The sequence below is a fragment of the Staurois parvus genome, unplaced genomic scaffold (genome assembly GCF_062004578.1).
Source record: "Staurois parvus isolate SC_StPar_1 unplaced genomic scaffold, SC_StPar_1.0 ptg000244l, whole genome shotgun sequence".
NCBI lineage: Eukaryota > Metazoa > Chordata > Amphibia > Anura > Ranidae > Staurois > Staurois parvus.
Genome location: NW_028318040.1, coordinates 6,092,831 through 6,116,919, shown reverse-complemented (window position 1 = coordinate 6,116,919; position 24,089 = coordinate 6,092,831). Strand labels below are relative to the sequence as shown.

General features: G+C 40.0%; 1 protein-coding gene across 1 annotated transcript in view; it reads right to left on the bottom strand.

Annotated features, from left to right (window-relative positions):
* Positions 1 to 838: 838 nt before the first annotated feature.
* SLC9B2 (solute carrier family 9 member B2) overlaps positions 839 to 24,089 on the bottom strand; it is a 57,657-nt gene continuing 34,406 nt past the window's right edge. The window contains exons 7-12 of the mRNA XM_089680532.1: positions 22,044 to 22,219; positions 19,893 to 19,999; positions 13,308 to 13,457; positions 10,176 to 10,284; positions 8,584 to 8,720; positions 839 to 1,257 (exon numbers count right to left, since the gene is read on the bottom strand). Coding sequence (XP_089536658.1) covers positions 1,018 to 1,257; positions 8,584 to 8,720; positions 10,176 to 10,284; positions 13,308 to 13,457; positions 19,893 to 19,999; positions 22,044 to 22,219 — 919 coding nt within the window. The 3' untranslated portion in view covers positions 839 to 1,017. The remainder of the gene's footprint in view (positions 1,258 to 8,583; positions 8,721 to 10,175; positions 10,285 to 13,307; positions 13,458 to 19,892; positions 20,000 to 22,043; positions 22,220 to 24,089) is intronic.

The following is a 24,089-nucleotide window of genomic DNA, read 5'->3' as shown; positions in this document are numbered from 1 at the left end:
TTCTGCAACAGATAGGCATCCTTCTCTTACCATCACACACTGCACAATGCAGGAGGACTGATGCTCACCCTGATTGTTTGGTTTTTCCTATTTTGAGTATGTCTTTTGTGTCTCCAGATCGGTTTATGCTGAATGAGTCCAACCGCCTGTGTGCAAGCCGGATATATTTTGGAAAATATATTACTACTCTAAATATGAGCTGTGCTTTCCTTACTGTGCTTTCCTTATTTTAGATTTTCACATTCATTCAACAAAAGGGCATATTTTGTCTATTTATTTATTTCAGGTACTTATATAGCGCTCTCAATTTACACAGCGCTTAACACATATATATTGAACATTCACATCAATCCCTAACCCTCAAGGGGTGTACAATCTAAGGTCCCTAACTCACATTCATACATACACATATTAGGGCCAATTTAGACAGGATCCAATTAACCTACTAGCATGTCTTTGGAGTGTGGGAGGAAACCGGAGCACATGGAGGAAACCCACGCAAGCAAGGGAGAACATGCAAACTCCATACAGGAGGCGCCATGGTCAGGAATCGAACCCATGACCCATTTACTGCAAGGCAGACATACTAACCACTAAGCCACTGTGCCGCCCGACTAGACTTTATTACATATTTCTTTCCTGAATTCTACCAACTACCAATATGCTTCTTTCCCGAATGCTACCCACTACCAATTCTCTATGCTTCTTTTAATGGAAAGTTAATTATAGTACTGAAATCTTGCACAGACTCTGCAGTGCATCGGGTTAACAGTTTTCAATAACGTAGCAAAAGTTCAGTAAGTTTCATCGCTCCAATAAAAACTACAAGGCACTAGTATTTATATACAATAATAAATATTTATAATTCTATAAATAGGTCTACTGTACATGAAGTTTATTATTGAAAAGATCTGTACAATCATACAAATAAAATCTCGCGTGGTAAATAGCAGATTGATCATAAAAAATAGCAATTTTTTTAAATGCCCTATGATCAGCTCTGAGCAAAATACAATTTTAAAGTCGGCTAGATATTTCTGTCCTGATTTCAGCCTCTGCTGGTTCTTCTAGGTTTGTACTTGTGATTTCTAATCTCTGCAACATTCTGGGTCCTGTTAGCCCAATAATTAATGCTCCTATGGGTGCTGTGATTAAGATTGCTAGGAAAGCTACAGTTAGGACATCCATGCCATAACCTTCAAATTCTTTGTTTCCAGTGCTTCTTGCCATATCCAAAGCGACTGAACCAATAGCAGCCTGAATAAAAAATAAAAAAAAAGTACATTTAAAAAATGGGTAGAGGCTGAAAACTCAACTTCTGAGAGAGTCAAAGGTGAGTAGTTTGGCATTTTAATAGTAACATAACAGACTGGAAAGGTAAATAGTTTAGCCACCTGTTACATGGGAGCAAATCAGCTCTGGAAATGCTGCATGTGGCACAATCACAATTTCATGCAATGTGTTTTTGCAATGGGCCAATAATATTCAGTGTATTTTAGTTAAAGCCTTGATCATTTCTATTGCATCACTATATTGCTGCTGTACTTTTAGGCTGCATTCACATCTGAGTGTTGCGTGAATTCATGCATTTTTGCACTACACCGATAGGGCAGAACATTTAATTGACTGGCTTAAAGAGAAATGGTGCAACATTTTGTGGACCGATGAAAGTAAGATTGTTCTTTTTGCGTCTAGTGGCCGGAGACAGTTTGTCAGACGACCCCCAAACACTGAATTCAAGCCACAGTACACTGTGAAGACAGTGAAGCATGGTTGCACAAGCATCATGATATGGAGCTGTTTCTCATACTACGGTGTTGGGCCTATTTATCGCATACCAGGGATCATGGATCAGTTTGAATACATCAGAATACTTGAAGAGATCATGCTGCCTTATGCTGAAGAGGAAATGCCCTTGAAATGGGTGTTCAACAAGACAACGACTCCAAACACACCAGTAAACGTGCAACATCTTGGTTCCAGACCAACAAGATTGACGTTTTGTATTGGCCAGCCCAATCCCCGGATCTTAATCCAATAGAAAACTTGTGGGGTGACATCAAAAATGCAGTTTCTGAGGCAAAACCAAGAAATGGAGAAGAACTGTGGAATGTAGTCCAATCATCCTGGGCTGGAATACCTGTTCACAGGTGCCAGAAGTTGGTTGACTCCATGCAACACAGATGTACAGCAGTTCTCAGAAACAGTGCTTATACAACTAAATATTAATTAAGTGATTCAAAGGAAAGCAAAATCTTCAAACATTTTTCAGTTTATATAGTGAATGTTTGAGTTTGTAAAGAAGAATACAAACACTGCTATTTTTTTGAACAGTCTAATATTCACTTTTCTTCACTTTTTTTTAGAGGAACAACACAAATTTGATATATTTTTTTTCATGTTTTGATTTGGAATGGAATGTGTAGTGTTCCCAATGCATTTGTGTGTATGGAAATAAAAGCTATTAGAAGGATTTTGAGCTTTATTTACTTTTTTCAACACACTGCTATTATTTTGAACACAACTGTATGTGCGGCAGCAAAAGGGTGCACTTGTGCTGAGAGTGCTTCGAAGACAGCTCTTGGTCCAGGCTAAAGATCAGTAGCTGACATGACTGGCTTTCAATTGTGTCCACATTGTACTTCCAGCCCACTTTAGTGTTGTTTATCCACCCCTCATCTCCTTTTAAACATACACAGAATGGCTTGTATAGTGTGGGCCATTCACCAAAAACAATTGTTCTGTGAATGGACAAGGGGAGAAGAGGAGCAGATAAAACAATATTAGAGTGAGCCGCTATGGGCCAGAACTACAGTAATAGCCCTACGCTCTGGCATGGATGGAATTATGAAATTTACTCTTCAGAGCAGCAATTTCAACATGACAGTGATTTTTTTTTTTTAACACAGTGGATATGCTCAAACATTTCTGCTCAGAGTCCCACTTTAAACGGTATTGCTGCTGCTTGGTGTGAGTGATGCTAGTGTTTTCCTCTGATCATCTCCCAGGCTCTCAAACAAGCATTACATGTGAAATCCCAGTGTTTTCACTCTTGTGACAGTATGTAAAATAAAAATAAATAAAAACTGTAAAAAAAAATTACATTATAATATTATTAGCAGTATTTTTTTTCACTGTCACCATTCAGTGTCCCTAATCACTGCTGCACCTCCCTGATCACTGTCAGACCAGTTACAGTGTCCCTGATAATCGCCGCAGCAGTTACACTGTCTCCAATCTATAAGTACTTGTTCATATTCATGAGGCCCTCTGAAGATGGCTCTTCAGAGAGCATTTGACAGGCAGTGAGGAGGTATTGTACTGCCTCCTCACCACCTGCTTTAAGCCCATGGACCACCCCACAAGCAACTCTATTCACTTGGATGGATCAGGGGAAGGGGGTAGCAGTTGAGGGGTGGTAAAACATTGGCTCAGCCGAAAGTATTTTTTACCACTCCCCAACATCATGTGTGAATGAGCCCTAATAGTGCAGCCAGTCACAACTGAGTGTTCCTGATTGTTACGACACCAGACCAATGTCACCAAATCAGTGCATGCCAGCAACAGTGTACCTTATCACTGCCATACCAGTGTAAGCCAGCAAAAGTGTTCCTGATTGCTGTTACGCATGTTCCACTGTCACTAGACCAGTGCAACCAGCAACAGTGAGCCTGATCACCGCCACACCTATGCAGTGTTGTCTCTGCCACCCACCTGTACTAACCCTGGCTGTTTCTTTAGCACTTTTGTGCCTGTTGCCTGGACTGATCCTTTGTCTGTTTGATAACCATGTCTTTACCTGCGCTGGAACTGACCCATCTGAATGTCTAACTATGTTCCTGTGAGACACCAGTCCCAGCCATCCCCTGCGGACAAATGCATTCCTGGAACCACAAGAACTTTTCTGTTCTTCCTTTCTTTAGCCTCCTGAACTTCCTGGACAGTGATAATGGCATTCCTGGGGGAAGCCACGTACAGTAGGCTTAGTTTGCTTGGCTTATAGGAACTGGGACTGATATAGGTGAGGCTACACTAAGCTATATTTCCTGACCACTTGTATAGAGGTGACAATTAGAGTACATTGTTTTTGTTAAAATTGGTTGATTTGTGTGATACACTAGACACAATGTCCGGTATGATCAGTTCAAACACTGAAAAAGTCTCACATGTGGTATTGCCATAATCAGGAGTAGCAGAATGTGTTTTGGGTTTTAATTCTAAGTATGCCTATGCTGTATGGGAGAAAAATATCTTATTAAATTGACAACTCTTGTGTGAAAAAATAAATTATCATTTTCTCTAAACTAGACTGGATTGCAGTCCTGAAAATTTTCATACTACCCAAACTGCTATACATCTTTAGGACCCTCTCTATACCATTACCTTCTAACTTCTTTTACAATCGTCAAAGACAACTAGCTCATATATCTGGGAATCCAAACGGCGTAGATGTGCCACTAATTTATTGCTAAGCCCACTTAATAGAGGTGGTGCGGACCTCCCCCACCTATAGTCTTACTACCAAGCCACCCTTTTGGACCAAATATACTATTGAAGGCACCCCCCGCTAAAGAAAAAATTTGGTTCAAAATGGAATCATTAATATTTTGCCCGCTCTTACCACAAAATCTCCTCCTCCTACGCTCTCTAGATCAGGTGCACCTTGATTTAAACCATCCTTGAATTAAGGCATCATTAGAGGCCAGGTCTAAAATGTCCCACAAATTCCTAGAATCAAGATCGATACCACTTCCCATTGACACTTTACGTTTTTGATACCTTATCCCAACCTAACTTCATGGGAAAAATGTGGTATACACATACTGTTAGACCTTCATATAAATAATAAACTAGCTCCTTTCCAATACCTACAAAACAAATTCTCCTTACCTCCCTTGGACCACTTTACTTACATGAGGATTACCCACTGCATACATTTTAATAAAATTCCCCCTATTACTACCCTCCCGTGTCCTGTCTTTGAATACTTTAACAACCCCACATACCAAGGTAAAGGAATCTCCCTTTTCTACGCCTATATCACAAATCTAAAATTCAACCTTAGAACAACCTCCATAAAAAAAAATAGGAATTGATACTAGCTCAAAAAAATCTCAGTCCAAGCCTGACAAAAGGCCTTCATATTCACATCTAAATCTTCCCACTTAACCACGCACTGGGAATCATACCTGAAAATCCTCCATCAATGGTATTTAACAGCTGTTAGACTTTCAAAAAACGTATCCTACACACTCTCCACAATGCTGGTGTCAATGTGGAGAATTAGGATCCCTACTACACCTTATGTGGTGCTGCAAATTACTTAGATCCTTTTCCCGCATCACTTCCAGTCGCCGCACAGCCTCTCTCTGACGCGTTTCGTTACTTCCGACTTATTCATATAAGTCAGACGTGACGAAACGCATCAGGAAGAGGCTGTGCGGTGATCGGAAGTGACATGGACTGGAACCGGAAGTGACGAGGGAGCGTCTGAGAGTGGAGGCTGGCGGTGGTAAGAGCACTGTTTGGTCTTTTCTCTCACAAACATCATAGCTATTAACATTTTTGGGCTTTATTACTTTTTATATCTTGTATGTAGCATTCTTCGGTGGAGAATAAAGTGTTTAAGTGGTACTACACCATGTTGGCTTCTCATCTTTTATCTTCTATGTGATATATTATGAGTGGAGTATTGCAAGGAAGCTTCTTTTAACCCTGGAGATCGGAAACGGTTATTCTAGGAGTCCAGTACTACAGGTTGAAGGGAGATCTGGTCCCTGGAGAATTATGTATCAAAGCTCAGTATGCCAACCATGAGAGTGGGATGCAACAAATTTTGGTGAGTGCACACCCGAAAGGGGAGCACCACACAGAGTTATATTACGTTTTGGCACAGGTATTCACGTGGTGATTATCGGATAATCTAAGTGATTTATTTTATGAATTATTTATGATTTCTGTCACGTGGTGATCACAGGAATGGACTGAAACATTTGAACTTTTTTACTTAATTTAGAATTTGATATTGATGCATACGCTGCTAAAATATTTTTTCTTTAAATATTTTTCTTGTATGTGTTTAATAATGTAATGTGGCAACATGGTATTTGTAACACTGATATAATTATAGAAGTGATTTATACATTTTTTAGGAATTGATGGTATTTTGAGGCACAGACTTCAAGGTGCGTTTTGGCAAAGCTCAGTCGTGACTACATGTGGCCTTTCTCGAGGAGTGGCTTTTTTACTTGCAACCCTCCCATACAAGCCATATTTGTGGAGAATTTGTGATATTGTTGTCACATGCACACATTGACTACTCTATGTCATAAATTCCTGCAGCTTCTTCAGACTTGCTGTAGGCCTCTTGGTAGCCTTTCTGACCAGTTTCCTCCTGGCTCTTTCATCCAGTTTGGAGTCCCGTCCTGATCTAGGGAGGGTCTGTGTTTTACCAAATACTTTCTACTTAATAATTAACTTCACTTTGCTTTTAGGCATTGATAAAGCCTTTTAATTTTTTTTTTTATCCATCTTCTGACTTGTGCATGTCCACAACTTTATCCCAGAGATCTTTTGATAGTGCTTTGCCACCCATAATTGATTATTTGCTTCAGTTGCACTACCGGAACTGAAATGCTCCAGGAAAGCGGAGCTAATAAAAAAGACTACATCTGATCACAGTTGAAAGTCAAATGGTTTTGTGTGTCATTGAGAAGGTGATTAGCTACACCTGATTGAGTTTACATGCCAAATTTAGGAGGGGGTGATCCTTTTTCCAACTCAGAGATTCTGTTTTTGAATTTTTTTTTTTGTTTCATGACGTGTTAGATCTGTCACTTGGATGTTATAAGTTGCACTGAGTAAATACTGCGTGTCTGTCTTTGTTTCAGGCTACAAAGCAACAAAATGTGATTATTTTAAAAGGCGGGTGATTCTTTTCTATACCCACTGTATATGCATAATGTATGTCCCTAGATAGCTTGAAGGTGCTCTATGATTTTGGGCCCCTCTATGAATCTAGGCTGTGAGAAAAAGACTCACTCATGTGGTATCCCCATAGTCAGGAGGCATAGCAGAATGTCTTTTGGGATGTAACTATAGTTATGCCTATGATATGTGTGAAACATACCTTTTAAATTGACAACTTTGGACTGTCTACTTAAAAAAAAAAAAAAAAAAAAAGTAATTTGGGGGGTATTTTTCCGGTCTTGGTATTTTAGGACCTCAAGAAAGGAGCTCCATGGAACCCTGGTTGAGAATGTCTGCTTTAGAATATTGGGGAGCATGTGACCTCCTCACTGTGACAATGCTCAAGTCTAACAGGCCAGCCACCTAACCAAGGTAGTGAAGACACCACACACCTGAATGTTGTCACTAGGGACATGAGTGGTGGGGAAGTGCCAGCAAAGTGAGCATCATGAGTTTTTTGCCACTTTATCCTGAATGGGCAAGGCGATAGCCTCTCTTTAATGGAAAAGTGCAACAGAATTAGCTTTAATTGGTTTACAAAATTAGAAAAGTCTGGAAAGTCAGGGAAAGAAAAAAAAACACTATTACAGTTACTAAAAAGATCAATATTTTTTTTCTTCAAAATGTCATCACTTAAAATTACAGAACAGATGTACAATATATTAAAGAGTAACTCCACTTTTGTTGAGAAAAAATATTCCCATCTGTGTGATCTATGTACATTGCAACTTTGTTGCAGATTCCTTTTGTTATTCTGAAGAAATTGCTGTATGTTTGTCTGTATCCACGTGCAGCGTGAACATGTATGGGAGTGGTTTTGTAATTATCATTCAGCTGCTGCACCTGCAGGGTCTGCATCACTTTAGACATGTTTCCCTTTGGGTGTATCTCACCAAAAATGACATTTTCATTGCAAGGGATGCTCAAAATCAAATTTGTATCTTAGTGCAGACTTCTGGGAAAATCAGTGAGCCAATCACACAAGCAGGAAATTACATACATGGGGCATGGGGGCTTTCTGTACCCCATCTGTGTACAGACCTCCTCCAGGTAGCCATGTTGCATAGCATTTTACAGAGAATTAAAGCACTGCAGAATGAAAAGGGAAGGTAATTTTTAATAACATTAAATTACAATATAACTTGTGTCACAATTGTATACACTATATTGTTTTTTTTTATTTGCTATTTTTTTCCCATGAAAGTTGGGTTCAACTTTAATGTAAAAAAACAAAATTTCACTTCTGATTTTTGAAAATCATACATACATGGTTACAATGGTATCTGTGTACGGGGATTTTTTGCTTAGCTGCTTCAAAGTGGCTTGAGACATCCAACCATAAGGTTGAAATGGACTATATTCTAAAGATTTCACAGTTGGAAGATAAATCTGCTGATAGATGTCCAAAGTGCAACAGATTACAGTGCTGTGTAAACAGGCAAAAATGGACTTGTGCATCTTGCATTAGCTTCCCTCTAATCAAACATTTAGTCCTGTTACAGTTCTGTATAATTGACAGTTACAATAAAGTAGTTGAATATTCAGTTTCAAATTGTATGTAGCCGTAGTTTATAAACTATAAAAAAATAATTGTGGATTATTTGGTGACCATACCTGAACAGTAGCTTTTGGCATCCATGCTAAAGAAATAAATATTTTTTCCTTCATCTGAAATCCTGCCCAGGACACCATCAAGAATGTAAAGCATATCCGCACTATTAATGCAATTCCAAGTGTGGCGACACACAATGCTAAAAAGAATTAAATGGAAAACAGTTATTAGGCTTTTTTCAAGGGAAAAAAAAAAACATGTATATATATATATATATATATATAAATAATACACACACACGTTTGGTTTACATGTAAAAAAACAGTATTTTTGCTAGAAAATTACTTTGCACCTCCAAACATTATATATTTTTTTTTGAAGCAGAGGCCCTAGATAATAAAATGGTGGGCATTGTAATCTTTTATGTCTCATGGTATTTACGCAACAGTTTTTCAAACGCAATTTTTTAAAATAACACACTTTAATTTTAATACACAAAAACCACAATAAAATACCCAATTGTTTGGTAAAATGTAAAAAATTATGTTACACCAAGTAAATAAATACAAAACATGTCATGTTTTAAAATTGCGCACGCACATGCAACAGGGACAAATGACTTAAATTTTATTATCCTCACATGTGTGGGACGATCGTTGTTTGCATGTGTGCGGGACCGATGCGTGGGTTTGCCTTTGCATGTGAGCAAGGGGGAACGGGGGTGCTTTAACATTTTTTTTAGTTAGTTTTTTTTCTTTTCATTTTTATACTGTTTTTTTAATATAAATATCCCCTCTGACAGCAATAGGCAATGACAGGTACTTTTTATGGAGAGGTCTGGGGTCTAATAGACTCCAAATCTCCTCTCGGCCCTTTAAAGCATCTGATCATGCCAAGATCAGATGTGTGTGATCAGATGCTCTCCCAATTTAAAAATGGCACTGTTTACATCCGGGGAAACTGGAAGTGAGGAATGCTCATCAATTCCGGTTTCCAATACCATAGAGGTGATCAGAGACATTCCAGTCATGGTAATAGGAACATCCCCTCCCATTGCTTGTAAAAGCAATCCAGCAGCTAATTAGATGCTAGGATTAATTGTACAAGAAATTTGACCATCGGTTCTAAAAAAACAATACCAGGATTATGCCTGCATTGTGGTGTAACCACTTGAAGTTCAGCGACATATGGGTATGTTGCTTGTCGTCAAGTGGTTGAATATATATATATTGCACAGATCACAGCTACGGCCATATATAAAGGTTATATTTAAAAGATATTTACTACTGTGACTTAGGGTGGTCATATACAAACTGATCTTTTGACAAGTATGACATGCATAGAGATATCTACCCATGCTTAAAACATTGATGTTTACACTGTAATCTAGTCTAACTGGCAACAGCACATGTGGAGATTCTATCCTCCTCTCAATGGGAGGAGAAGGAAAGAGTGGCTAAATAATGTCCAAACATATGTGTGCTTGTGGTCTGCCTCCTAAGGTAGCCCTACAGGTCCCAATCCTTGCCCATGGCTTGCAAATAAGAGGAGGTATTAGTCGATCCAAGGACACCCTTTACAAAGTCCTTTGTTAAAGATGAAATATATGTATAACAGCTTAACATACATCTCTATACTAAAACTTTCTACTTGCCAACAGTCTCAGGTCTCAAGGAGGCAATTTGTATTTCAGATCCAATCAAGCTAAACAGCAGTGGTTGAAAAATATCCCATCCAACAGCTACTATGTCTTCAACTGCAGTCTATAAAAGAAAGAAAAGTTAGATACTGTCCAATAACATTTAAAAAATTCACAAGCGTTAGACCAATGGACAGTCATAAGGATCATTGAAATGCATTGTTGCTATGGCAGCCCCAATGAAAGCAAAAATTAAGCTAAGCTTACACCTGTAACCTTTTGTTAGTAAAGTGTCCTTTTCAGACTTTTGTTTGACTATCTAAGAGTTAAAGGTGTAAGGCCAGCATTAAAAAGAAAAATTAAAGTGGTATTAAACCCAAAAACAAAATGTGTCTGATGATCTGACAAGTAACACACTTTCTGTCTTAGTGTAGGTTCACACCTATGTGTTTTCCGCTGTGTTTTCAGCAGTCCATTTAACATGATTTTCAATGGGACAGGCTCACATCTCTGCGTTTTCCGGTGTGTTTTTTGGAAAGGGTCAGGGACTTTTTTAAAACACAAAACGTTGCGGTTTTGGGTCTATAGACTTCAATGGAGATGCTGCAAAGTGCATGTAGAGTGTTTTTGATGCGTTTTGTGTTAAATTATGCCCAGCAACAAGTTGCAAAAAAAGAAAAAAAACAAAACACATCAAAAACGTCAAAACGCATGTGCAAAAACTCACAGCAAAAAGCACTGCAGAAATGGATCAGACGCAAACTGCATAGGTGTGAACCTAGCCTTAAATGGAATACAATAGCACAGCAGAGATGGATCTCCCATCCACATCAAATAAAGTTTGTACAAAAAAAAGGGGGAGCTATGTGATCAGCTGAAAAGCACGTCACGTGGTCCCTACCACCAGCTCACTGCAGCTGGAATGGACAGCTGCCACACACTAAACCACTGTGATTTAGTGTGCGGCATCTGGGCAGGGCTGTGTGAACCACCCCTTATTGACTGCTATGAGCAAAATGCATGGTAATGAAAACAATGCATGAGGTATGTTTACTTAAACCAAGTCGTGTTACTGTAAAGTATGATAAGGTTCAAGAAAGTCTCCAAGTAAAAGATCTGCTTCCAGCATGTATATCAAATATCCTGTCTCATATATTAAAAAGGAAGAAATCTTCTTTCAGTGTTTCCTATGAGTTCTGCATGAGAGTGCATTTTGCAGGTCTGAGAGATCATCTCTGACCAGCGTCTCGCAGTATAAAATCAGAAAAATCCTAAAAACTTTCACTTTCCCTATCACTGCTAGAATATTCAGGAATAAAAATACAGGTGAAATTGCCTCTTTAGGTACCCACCTCATATGGTTTACTCTGTATTGACCACACATAGGTAGCAACATTTTTTTAATCAGCTGCTTCTGTCCCCAGCACACTATATCCAGCAGAACCCACTTTCCACACTCCCATGTTGCATCTTTTTCCCCAGTGTCTATTCTAGCTTCTGGTGCAGCTCCTCCCCCTCTGTCTGCACTCTTCTTTCTAGCTCCCTATTCACAGTACACCTGTACCCCTCTTCTGCAAACTCTACGTTGCCACCTCTCTCTTGCACACATACTGCAAACTGTCACACCCGCTCCCACACCTTTCCAGCACACAGCCCCCATTGTACCCGGTGACATACACTATATTTCCAAAAGTATTGGGAAGCCTGCCTTTACACACACATGAACTTTAATGGCATCCCAGTCTTAGTCTGTAGGGTTCAATATTGAGTTGGCCCACCCTTTGCAGCTATAACAGCTTCAACTCTTCTGGGAAGGCTGTCCACAAGGTCTAGGAGGGTGTATATGAGAATTTTCTTCCAGAAGAGCATTTTTGAGGTCAGGCACTGATGTTGGACGAGAAGGCCTGGCTCACAGTTTCCGCTCTTATTTATCCCAAAGGTGTTCTATTGGGTTGAGGTCTGGACTTTGTGCAGGCCAGTCAAGTTCCTCCACCCCAAACTCGCTCATCCATATCTTTATGGACCTTACTTTGTGCACTGGTGTGCAGTCATGTTGTAACAGGAACGGACCATCCCCAAACTGTTCCCACAAAGATGGGAGCATGAAATTGTCTAAAAATGTCTTAGTATTCTTACGCCTTAAGAGTTCCCTTTAATGGAACTAAAGGGCCAAGCCCAACCCCTGAAAAACAACCCCACACCATAATCCCCCGTCCACCAAACTTTACATTTGGCACAATGCAGTCAGGCAAGTACCATTCTCCTGGCAACCGCCAAACCCAGACACATCCATCAGATTGCAGAGAAGCGCGATTTGTTACTCCAGAGAACACGCCTCCACTGCTCTAGAGTCCAGTGGTGGTGTGCTTTATACCACTGCCTCTGACGCTTTGTGATGTAAGGCTTGGATGCTCGGCCATGGAAACCCATTCCATAAAGCTTTCTACGCACTGTTGTTGTGCTAATCTGAAGGCCACACGAAGTTTGGAGGTCTTAAGCTACTGATTCTGCAGACAGTTGGTGACTTCTGCGCACACTTCTTCTCAGCATGCGCTAACCCCGCTCTGTCATTTTACATGGCCTACCACTTCGTGGCTGAGTTGCTGTTGTTCCCAGTTGCTTCCACTTTGTTATAATACCACTAAGAGTTGACTGTGGAATATTTAGTAGCAAGTACATTTCACAGATGTACATATTGCACAGGTGGCAGCCTATAACATTACCAAGCTTAAATTCACTGAGCTCTTGAGAGCGACCCATTCTTTCACAAATGTTTGTAGAAGCAGTCTGCATGCCTAGGTGTTTGATTTTATACACCTGTGCCTATGGAGGTGATGGGAACATCTGAATCCAATGATTTGGAGGGGTGTCCCAATACCTTTGGTAATATAGTGTACATCTACTGCACACTCTACCCCCCATTTTACCCTCTGAAACACCTGTCCCATATACACTTCCTGTCGTACCCTACAAAATACCTTTAATTTACTCTGTAACTAGAAACCTGAACACATTATTTCACTAGTATTTTGACACATCTGTAAATCTAAAGCATTTTTTAAGCATTGTTCGTAATATTCCCACCTTGCTCATTCTGAAAGAGTCATAGATTTGCTACTGATCTGACATCATATTCTTTTCTAATACCTTTTCTCCAGACCATCTCATGCCTGCTAGAAAAGCCATCACCAGTGTACACAGTCCTCCTGACCCAGGAAAACCAAAGGACAGGCTGGCGAACACTGCAAATATGGAAAGTGCCAGAATGAGGTAAGATCTCTTCCATTTTAGTTTCTCCTGTAGAGAGTGAAAACACATACAGTTAATAGAGAACATAATGGAATTTGAAGCTTTTTGGTAATATTTATCTTGGGCACACTCCAAAGGTTGTTACTTTCGGGAAATTGGTTGTGAAGATCGCATAACCAGTCTGTCTGCTTAGGGTCCCTATGACAATTCTGCCTGTCCTCCCTCCATGTCATTACCAAGTATTTCTTGTTTTAAACTTTCAGCTTCAAATATGAAATGAGTATTTTGAAAGGGTTATGTTAAGGCTCACCTCTCCCGCACTTGCTAGACCAGCCTTTTTCATCCAGGGTGCCCAGGCACCCTTGGGTACCTGTAGGTTTCCTTAGGGGTGCCTTGGCAAAATGCCTAAAAATTGCCAAAAACTGCATAAAAACCAGTAGGTGAATCAAGCATGCCTTTTAGTTACACAAAGCCACAGATTTTCATGTGCACCATTACAACTTTTGAACTGCTGGAGACATGACAACTAATGATGTCATCAGCTGATAAGAAAGAAATCAAGCACCTGCACAGCATCCTTGCTTGCCCCTCACTGTCAGCACAGGGGTCACATTTGCTGAGTCAGAAAGAGAAACTGAGGGAGAAGAGAAACATTGGAATATTAGTCAGTGTATTTGATTTGGAAGAATAAATCACCTCTAACTTTGGGTGTTCTACATGTACATCTACATGTTGCTGCGTTCTGTAAAACCATTTTTTTTTTTTTACATTTTTGTAATGGGTGCCTCAAGATTGTGCAGAATTTTTTTCCCGAATGTTGGAGGTGTTGAAGGGAGTGTGTCAGACATCTGCAGAGAGACCCTAGCTTCCAGATATTTCTACTACATTGTGATTGCTTTCTAAATCAAATTAATTGTTACATTTTTCACACCTGCTCAACTAGGCTAATAGACATAAAACACACACAGTATATACAGTATGTAGTGAATAACTCTTTAAGTAAACATATTTTGTGTGCTGGATGTGTGAGCCACAGACAAATAGAGAACTCTAAAAACATCGAAGTATGCAATGTTTTTTAACCACTTGAAGACTGGCATGTTAAACCCCCTTCCATTTTTCAGTTTTCAGGACTGTGATACTTTCACAATTACTCAATCATGCAACACTGTACCCAAATGAGTTTTATATCTTTTTTTGAGACATAGTCATTTTTGGTTATATTTAATCACCCAAAAAACAAAAATGATTTTTTTTAGTTCCTGCTGAAAAGGTTTGCAGATAAATCTCTCTTTCTGTAGGTCAAAATGTATACTGCTACATGTGTTTGGTAAAATAAAACCACAGCTATCAATTATAAATAAGGTGTTTCTCACACATAGCATGGGCATACGTATAAATACACCCCCAAACACACTCTGCTATTTCTTCCAAGTAAGGGGATATCACATACATGAAACATTTTTGCAGCCCAGCTGCATAGACGGGCCCAAAATACAAGGAGTACCGCCAGACTTTGAAGGGGCATAAATTAGACATGCATAGGGCAGCCCATTCATTTTAATGGATTGCCCTACATCCGACAAATGTGCCAAAGAAGCTACTGCACTTTTTTTTTTATGTAGGGCTTGTCCAATTTTTGCTGTACGCAAAAAATGTGCATGTATTGGCAGCGGTTGGGGTGGCATTAACTATTAATGGTGCTGCAAGCATTTAACTCGCAGATGTGAGCAGAGCCTTAATCTCCAGTTCCAGAGTGTTTTTTTAGTTTCAGTGATATCTTGATTAGGCACATACCTTTAAGCATTTGTAGTCTACACCAGAATCCGTACGTTTGTATATAGATAGGGCTTTAGGTTGATTTTTATTTGAAAAAAACAATGTAAAAAGTTCTTCTTATAATTTTTCCCACTGCAATATTTACGTAATTTTCACATCACCATATATTTACCACAAAGAATAAATTGTGAGCGCATGACAAAAAAGGAAAAAGTAAAGCAGCTAGCACAACGTGGCAAATCCTCTGTCTCCACCAAAACAAAAACACTATAATATGAATGTGCAGCGCTAATACAAATGTGTGTTATAATCAATGATGACCAGTGTAATAGTAAAAGAGAAAGGAAACATCATAAAAAAGAAACCGAGAATAGTGAATAGTCCACTGAAGAAACAAAATGGACAGTATAACAAAATGAAAATATATAAGTCCTCTAAATATCATAATAGTCCCAAAAATAGTGATGTGATCAAATCAACAAAATGTAGTGACTTCTGTGACTGCCGCACTGCACCTCCACCATAATGCACTCACCAGAAGTAAGTAGCAAGCAAGCCCAGAGCAGAATGACACTAAGGGTTGTTCCTGCTTGTTCCTCCTGCCGGTGACCCTGTTGAAGGTGGGATCTCTCCAGAAGCCAGTGATACACCAAATGAACAATCAAAAGTTGAGTAGTCAAGTCTCCATCTCCAGCCCACAGTGAACCAAGCAAAGGGATTCCTCACATAGGGCAAGCTCATAGACCGAGCCCGGAGACAGTATCATATAGTGTAGTATGTTTTATTAAAAAGATAGCAACCATGTGGAACATAAAATCATCAATGGATAAAAAGCACTTACAAAGATGGCCACCATACCATCATGTGGACGCGGTGGCATGACGACAGCACGTAGGCTGCTCCCTATAGTGACTCGTACGCGTCCTACCCGCGCCACCATTCGCAGCCGCAGCTGTTAGTCACCGGTTCCCGGCCGGTAATTACTCACCAGCACCCAGTGATTTCCGTTTACTAACAGTCCTCCTCACTGTCAGCTTGGGCACACTGCTCTGGATGGCTGTGCACAGCACAGCCATCCAGAGCAGTGTGCTTACAGTAAAGCACCAACACACCGCCCCCTAGTAAAACACTCCCTGCACATAGTTAACTCTTTGATCACCCCTCATGTTAACCTCTTCCTGCCCAGTGCCATTAGTACAACGTCAGTGCTTTTTTCGTAGCACTGATCACTGTATTGGTGTCACTGAGGATGTCAGTGACACCAAGTCAGTTCCGCCACAGTCCCACTATAAGTCCTGAATTGTTGGTTTATAATATAATGTAAAATTCTAGATATATTTGTTACACACAGCATACAGCTGTTTCAGGATTGTTGGCCATAATCTGTACAGGGTATGGAAATCATGGCTTCTATGGAGTAGGGCTTACGAACCAGCAAGAGGGTACAACCATACAGATTAAACTGAGATACAGTTTGCTCAGGGACATAAAGAATCATATGCATACACTACCCATATTAAAAATCCTATTTTTTTAGTTGTACATTACATAACACAGAATCTTAGTCTTGGATGACTGGGGATGTGCAAAAGCAATACAATTGAGGGGTGGGCAACACAACAAATGCTAAAACAAACAGACAAACAGACAGGACTCAAAAACTAAGAGCAGCCTGAAGAACCTTACGGTCAAAAATAGCAATTGAAAAGGCCTGAACATCAACTTGGTAAAACATAAACATACGAACTGAAGATCAGGTGCCAGTAATGTTGTATTTAGGTTTTGTGCTGCCCTAGGCAACGCATAAATCGGCACCCCCCCCCCCCCCTAGACAGAGCCTGATGCCAATGAACACCCCCCCCCATACACACAGAGAAATTCTGACATTCACCAACAACACCCCTGCCCCCCACCTGAGAGAGCCTTCTACTACCACCCCCCATACAATGGCCACTAACCCTCCCCACCAAGTGGAGATAGAAAGAAAGACACTGATCTGCACAGCTCCAGACATCCCTGGGAACGAGAGTCGGGGCTCTGCATACACCATCACACAGCCTGCAGCCTCTCTCGCATCCCACCTGGTTCCCATGCCACATGTGTTCCCTCTTCCGGGTGCAGTGCTGCCCCCCTGAAAAATGCTGCCCTAGGCAAATGCCTTGTGGCAAATACGCCCCTGGGTGCCAGCCTTGCAAATATAGGAAACAGATGCTGGATGTTGAAAAGCTCATGAAGCACTGACAGATCTAGTAAAGTGTGCCTTAACAGGAAAAAGAGGAACCTTAATACTGTACGCACAGATGATGACCTGTCTAGCCCACCTGGCAATGGTGGAATAGGAGGCAAAATCTTTTACCTACAAGGACCCTCTGGAATGACAAAGAAAATCAAATTGTCTACAAGAAGCCAACGCTGAGAGGTAAACACTGCAAACCACATCCAAACAGCAGAGGGAAATCACCCTTGAAGAAATAAGGTGGGCAGCACAATGTCCTGGCTAAGACAGAAGGAGGAAATCACCATGGAAAGAAACAAGGCTTACTGTGGTTTGAACCGCATCCAATTCTCATGACATGTGAAAAAACATTGCTTCCTATGGTGCCTGTCCAGTACACTGGTGGTGCAGATTTAGTGAGGATTGAAAAAAAGAGTCATGTATGATTTCTGAGCAGTGCGGTCCGGTTCTGGTGCAGATTGAAGACTATTGGCTTCTATGGGAACCATTTCTAAACCGCATATGTGTGAACAGGAAAAAATCCTGAGCTAATTCTGTCCTGAGCCTGATGTAAACCTGACATGAACCGCTGAACAACTATTCTATCAATTAGCTGTGAAACCTGAGCTTCAATCCGCACCGCGCGTGTGAATCGGCTCTTAGCTTACAAGACAACCTTCTCCCTGTGTAATACTAGCAGGGGTTCCCTGTTAACTTTGAAACATTTCATCTAGAGATGACAGTCACAAGAAAGGCAACCTTGTGAGTAAGGGAAGACAGTGAGATACCCCTGACAAGTTTCAAGGGAGGTTTCTGATAAAACTGAAAAGAACTGATAAACTCAAGTAGAGGTCCCTCTTAATTTCTAGGGAAAGTATGGGGGAACAATGTGAGCAACAGCCTGCACAAAGCCTTTCATCAGTGAGTGAGAGGTAAGTGGTAAGAAGGGAGGTTGTGACAGTACAGCCAGAGTGATGAACCAATATGTCGCTCTCCCTGTACATACTGTTCACAGTACAAGTACTGTGGGTGGCCAGCAAGCAGTTAATAAAAGAAATGAACTAGTAAGGCCCCAATAGTAAGGATGGCAAGAATAGAACTTAGAAAAGTATAATAAAACCGGTGACACTTTAAAAATATAAACTTAGTGTATGTTGAAAGTTAGCTGGAGTAATTGATCACCCCAAGTCTGATGCAGGAGTTTATCATGAAGGCAAAACTGGTACTACAGACTGACTTGTTCAACTAGTTTCAGGTCTGGCTGGTCTCAATTCTGGTCTGCCTGTCTAATCAGAGTTTTGGCTCAACTGGCTGGAATGAGTTCTGGCCAGGTTAAGAAGTATGTAGAGCAAAATACAGGGATCAATAGTATGGAGGGCAGTGAACAGGAGTAGGCAGTTTGTAGGGCAGAGTATAAAATAAAGCCATTTGTAGGGCAAATTACAGCAGTTAGCAGTTTGTAGGGCACAATGAGATTTCCTCCCCATATGCAGAGAGGTAGTGACAAATTGCTGCTTGTTCTGGCACATTGATCCCTACCAGCCTTTTCTTTCTCATCCATCCTATGTGATGTCACAAACAAGCTCCTGGAATGTACAGGAGAAAATGGCCAGTGGGATCAGCACAGGGGCACATAGCTATGTTACATGCCTGCACAACTCTGTATATGGGGAGAGAAGCACTTCAGACATAGGGTCAGCAAGTAAGGGGTGTGGTCTACCCATCACCTGCCTGTAATTGACAGGTAGATCATGATTGACCTTGCTGACCTCCAGCCAGGGCCAGTACTTCCACTAGGCAAACTAGGCAGTCGACTAGGACGCACTGCCACCTAGGGGAGTCTGGATGCAGCACAGGCCAGCACTCACTGTGTGGCCTATATACCTTTTGTATGAATTCTTCATTTCTCTGCAGAGTCCCCCTCTCCTCATATGCAGGGAATGATGAGGGAATGAAGGTATTTTTACTCTGCACAATTGTCTCACAGCCTGTCCACATGCATGACCATCTAGTACTAATATATATATATATATATATATATATATATATATATATATATATACACACATATATATACACACACACACACACATACACACAGTATTCCATGTAGCAGTGAAGTGTCGGCTCCCCAAAGGATGGGAAGTAATGACATTAGGCCCTGGGCAGTCAGCAGTCTCAGAGGATGGGTCAGCTGTAACAGGGAGCCAGCTAGTGACCGAATGGGGTGTGTCCAGCACTGGCTCTGCCTTCTTCTACACAGCTGGAGCCAATCAATAGGAAGGGGGTGTGCTCTGGTTGCAGGTTTAACCCTATGTGAGTAGGATGATTGGGGCCCAATGTGTGTACTGCTGGGAGGCAGCCTGTCTTTTTTTGTCAACAATATTTGCTATAAGCTCTATGAAGAGCCAGAAATGCAAATGGCCATTTTATATACAAAAAAACGTGTCTACAAAAAAACGTGTCTACATACTTCAAGAAGTTGTTACCTGGTCTTTGCTTGGAAAATAATGAAGGAAAAACCCCAACAGAAGTCCAGCTGCAATTCCAACTGCAACTTCCAACACTCCTCTGATGATGCTATTAAGGGTAGAGCCTACAAAAAAAATAAAAAAGGTATTCATACATTTATTTTTCATTAACCACTTTTCTTTAGGTAAAGTCCATACTGAATACAACATTGTTACACAATCCTTTTTCTTATTTAGTGTTCGTAAACTAAAACTTTCGGTTCAGCCAGCTAGGGCTTTCTAGTGCTCTGTGCCCAGTTGGTGTACAAAACGTTTACTAGAAATTTCCGACTCAAGTGATTGGCTCACTGCTGTTCCTAGCAGTTCTCTTATTATAATACTGGGACTGATCATGTAACTGCAGCAGAAAGACTACACCACTCAGGAGGAAGCAGCTGCAGAAATTAAGGGAATTGAAGTGTGAGCTCTAATGCAAATGGCTGCAGTGAAGTTTCTGTTTACAGTATAGCTAATAAATAATCTTTATGGTTTCTTTTAGTCCTCATGCACACTTGATGTTTTTACAGCGGCTGTTTTTTGGCTTTTGATGTTTTTTTTTACAGCTAGTAAACCCCCCAGCATGTTATCCTATGTATCCATGCGCACATAGACTGTAATCAACTTTTTTTGTTTTTTTTTTAAACAAAAGGACTTGTCAAAAACTGTTGTTTTGTTTTTTTGTTCAATAAAGGAATTTTTCAAAAGACTAGTCTTTTTATTTTTTTACTCAATTTAACCCTTTAGTGAATGGGTAGGGGTACAAGTAGGCGTGGGCTGAGGCCATTTTTGAGGAAGTGAGAGGATCCATGGTTGTTTTAAAGCACTTGTCATTTTAATATACAATGTAACTGTGATTTTAATAAATATTGTTTTTTCACTGACTCCCTGCACTATATGAGGCATTCTTTCATTTGGGTGAGGTGCTGGCATCTGAGGGAATGAAGGATCTCCATTATTGCCTATTATTATCCATTATATGCCTCTAGTGGCTAAATAAGATATTGTGATGTCCGGATTTATGGAAATGTCTTATTAAATACATGCAAGTGTTACATGCCTTGGAGGTGACTGGTATCTGCTGAGACAAAGGATTTTACTACCATCTTAAAAGTATCCATATGGACATATGGGAGGAGGAAAGGATAAAGGAGATCGCGCTAGGTCTCGATGTGTGGAGATGTCACATTATTAAAAAATGCAGTTTTTACATGCGTTGGAGGTGAGAGTTGTGCGAGCATGGAGTGGCACTGTTATTAGCATGAAAATTCCCATTCACCACGGAATCGTAGTCATGGTGTTGGATCATGCAATATTTGGAAACTTATGAACTCATTTATTGAAAGCACTTTAGTATTTTTATTCACATTATTCATTAATTTATATTTATGGTCTATGTTCTTGGTCATTTATTTACATTATGATTATGAGCACAGTTTATTCATCTGTATTGCTTATTAATACTGATTGATGTCCATTAGCAGCGCTACATCACCTATAATTAAAATTTAATTTTTTTTTGTTCAATAAAGGAATTTTTCAAAAGACTATTATCTTTATTTTTTTTACCTAATTTAACCCTTTAGTGAATGGGTAGGGGTACCCCTTACTCATTCACAAGGGGGGGGGGGCCGCATCAAGGTTCCCCCTTATTTAAAGAGGTACCCTAATGTGAATGAGCTTCCCTGGACCAGGGTTGTGGGGAAGAGGCCCTTGTCACTGTCCCAATGCCATGGGCTGTTACCATGTCAGTGCACTCTCTCTTTGCAGGAGGCTATTATTGCCCAACACCCAGTAATGCTAGTTCCTATTTTGCATCATGTCACCATTTCCAGGAACCCTTCAATGTCCCATTTCCAGGAGCCCTTCAATGTCCCATTTCCAGTGTTGGATGGCAAATCTGGCTGTGACAAGTGGTAGCTATGCCTAATTTTCCTTTTCAGCATTTTGAGGGCAACCATACTGTTTGCTCTGATATATTTTTTTTTTACCAAAAGCAGTAGGTTTACGTATATACACAGAACTGAAAGTCGTAGAATGTTCCAATACATACAGTAGAGGAAGAAAGTTAACAGTATAAGCACTAGGATTAATGATTCTGTGGTGCCAATAGAGACAAGTAAAAAAATATACCTGATGAAAACGCCATTCCGAAACATGTATTGAAGCCAGTTATAGCCAGAATGTCATCAAAGCTTCCAGCAGCCATCAACAGTGTTGGGATACCCTTATCTACTCCATAGCCTTCTTTCTGAAGAAGCAGCATAGAGGGAACTACAACAGCAGGAGACACTGCACCCAGAACAAAGCTAGTCAGAGGAAACATCAGAAAATTTATGTTTAGTCAGGGATTCCTGGACGTTCCAGAGCAATATTGGAAAATACAGACACAGTGTAAAGTGCATGTAAACCCTTACTGAAGGACATTTACTTTTCTAAAGCACTGTGTATCATGAACACACACTTCATAAACCGCTGCAAGTCATTCCTCAGAATGGGCTTCCTAATGGTGACAACAGGATCATACCTGTGCAATGTGCATCAGCATGGCCACTTACAGTCTCCATCAGGACAGCCTGTGATGGTGTGGCAACACAGAAGCACAACTGGGAGACAAGAAGAGAGTCTTATAAATACAATGTGAATGTGATATCAGATCAAAAACCCCTTAAACCTACACTAATTCCAAATTGGAAAAAAACTTTCAACCCCTGAAAGTTTAAAATCAAATAAATTAGTCCAAAAGAGAATCTTCCCTCTTTTAACAAATAATCTACCTATATGTACAACAACAAAAATTTCCCCATATAGTTCTATACGTGAACTAACAGAAAATCATAAAGTCCAGTGTCCCAATGATCAAAACTAAATCATAAAAGTCCAGTGTCTCGATAGTCAAAATAGTAGAACCAAAAAAGAGAATGTTTCATTTTGTGATAAAATTTTAATTTTATCACTACCTCTCCAGTGAGCTTCTATAGAATCAATCCCACAGAATTTCAGGGTCCCCGGATCACAATTGTGGATATCCCTGAAATGTCTGGAGAGACAGTGGAAAGACACTGAAACATGACAGTGAAAGACACAGACAAATGAAACATTCTGGATATTCCAATTAAGAACTCTTAGACCTAGAGGATTAAATGTGGATTTAGATCTTAATTGTTTTATTTCTAATTTTTAAATAATAATAAATGTCTTGCTTCATCTTAGTTTTAAGTTAATTTTATAAATATTTTAAAATCAATATTCTCCTAGCTTTTTAGGTTAAAACAAAATTAATTTATATTTATAATGAATTATATCTCTATGTGCAATCTATGAGGATATTTATATTTTAGATGAGATGGTAATATTTATTATGACCAGTAGGGGGTGCTAAGTGTAGACACCAGTTCAAATATAGTTTAGTATATGAGATGGGTACCAGGATATATATAAAGTAGGGGATATTAAATAAAATAATGTTTTTTATTAATGTTTTTATTAATGTTTTAATTCAATGTGAAATCATGGTTAGTTAAAATGTAATTTCTGTATCTTGGACTATTAAGATATAGCTGCTATATCGAATGCGGTCCCACTGGGTATGCTCCTAATTTTGGATTGCATAGGGAGTGTACTTCCTGCTAGTCGGCTGTGCGGTTTAGTAAGGGCGATGTTTCCCTGTTCCAATATGGCGATCGGAGTATCGTCAGTCAATTGAGGAGTGGTATTTATTGTGGCCAGGTGTCAGGATGTCTCTCTCTCTTATGATTAAGTCCCGGATGTGACAAAACGCGTCAAGAGGAAGTGACGTCATACGCAAAAAACAGGAACCGGAAGTGTTACAGCGGCCATCTTTGTTGGGGAATCGCTGGATACCCGTGTATGAACTGCCTGGAAAACTGTGGGAACTGCCTGGTAATCCCCAGAAAGTGGGGTTTTGTCTCAATCGCATATTTTAATGTAAGCAGACTTATTAAAATGTTATTCTGAATACATGGAGGTACATCATGGCTAATTTCTATTATATTGGAGCCTGGTAAACCCATGACTATAGACCTGGGAAAGTGGATGGCATTATAACATCACCCTAACAATAAGTGAAGGAGGAGAGGAGGAGAAAGTTCCTTTGGAGGATTTCTACTAATTATACTATAAAGGCGTGGTTTTTCTCTACTGTTGGTAAGGGTACAT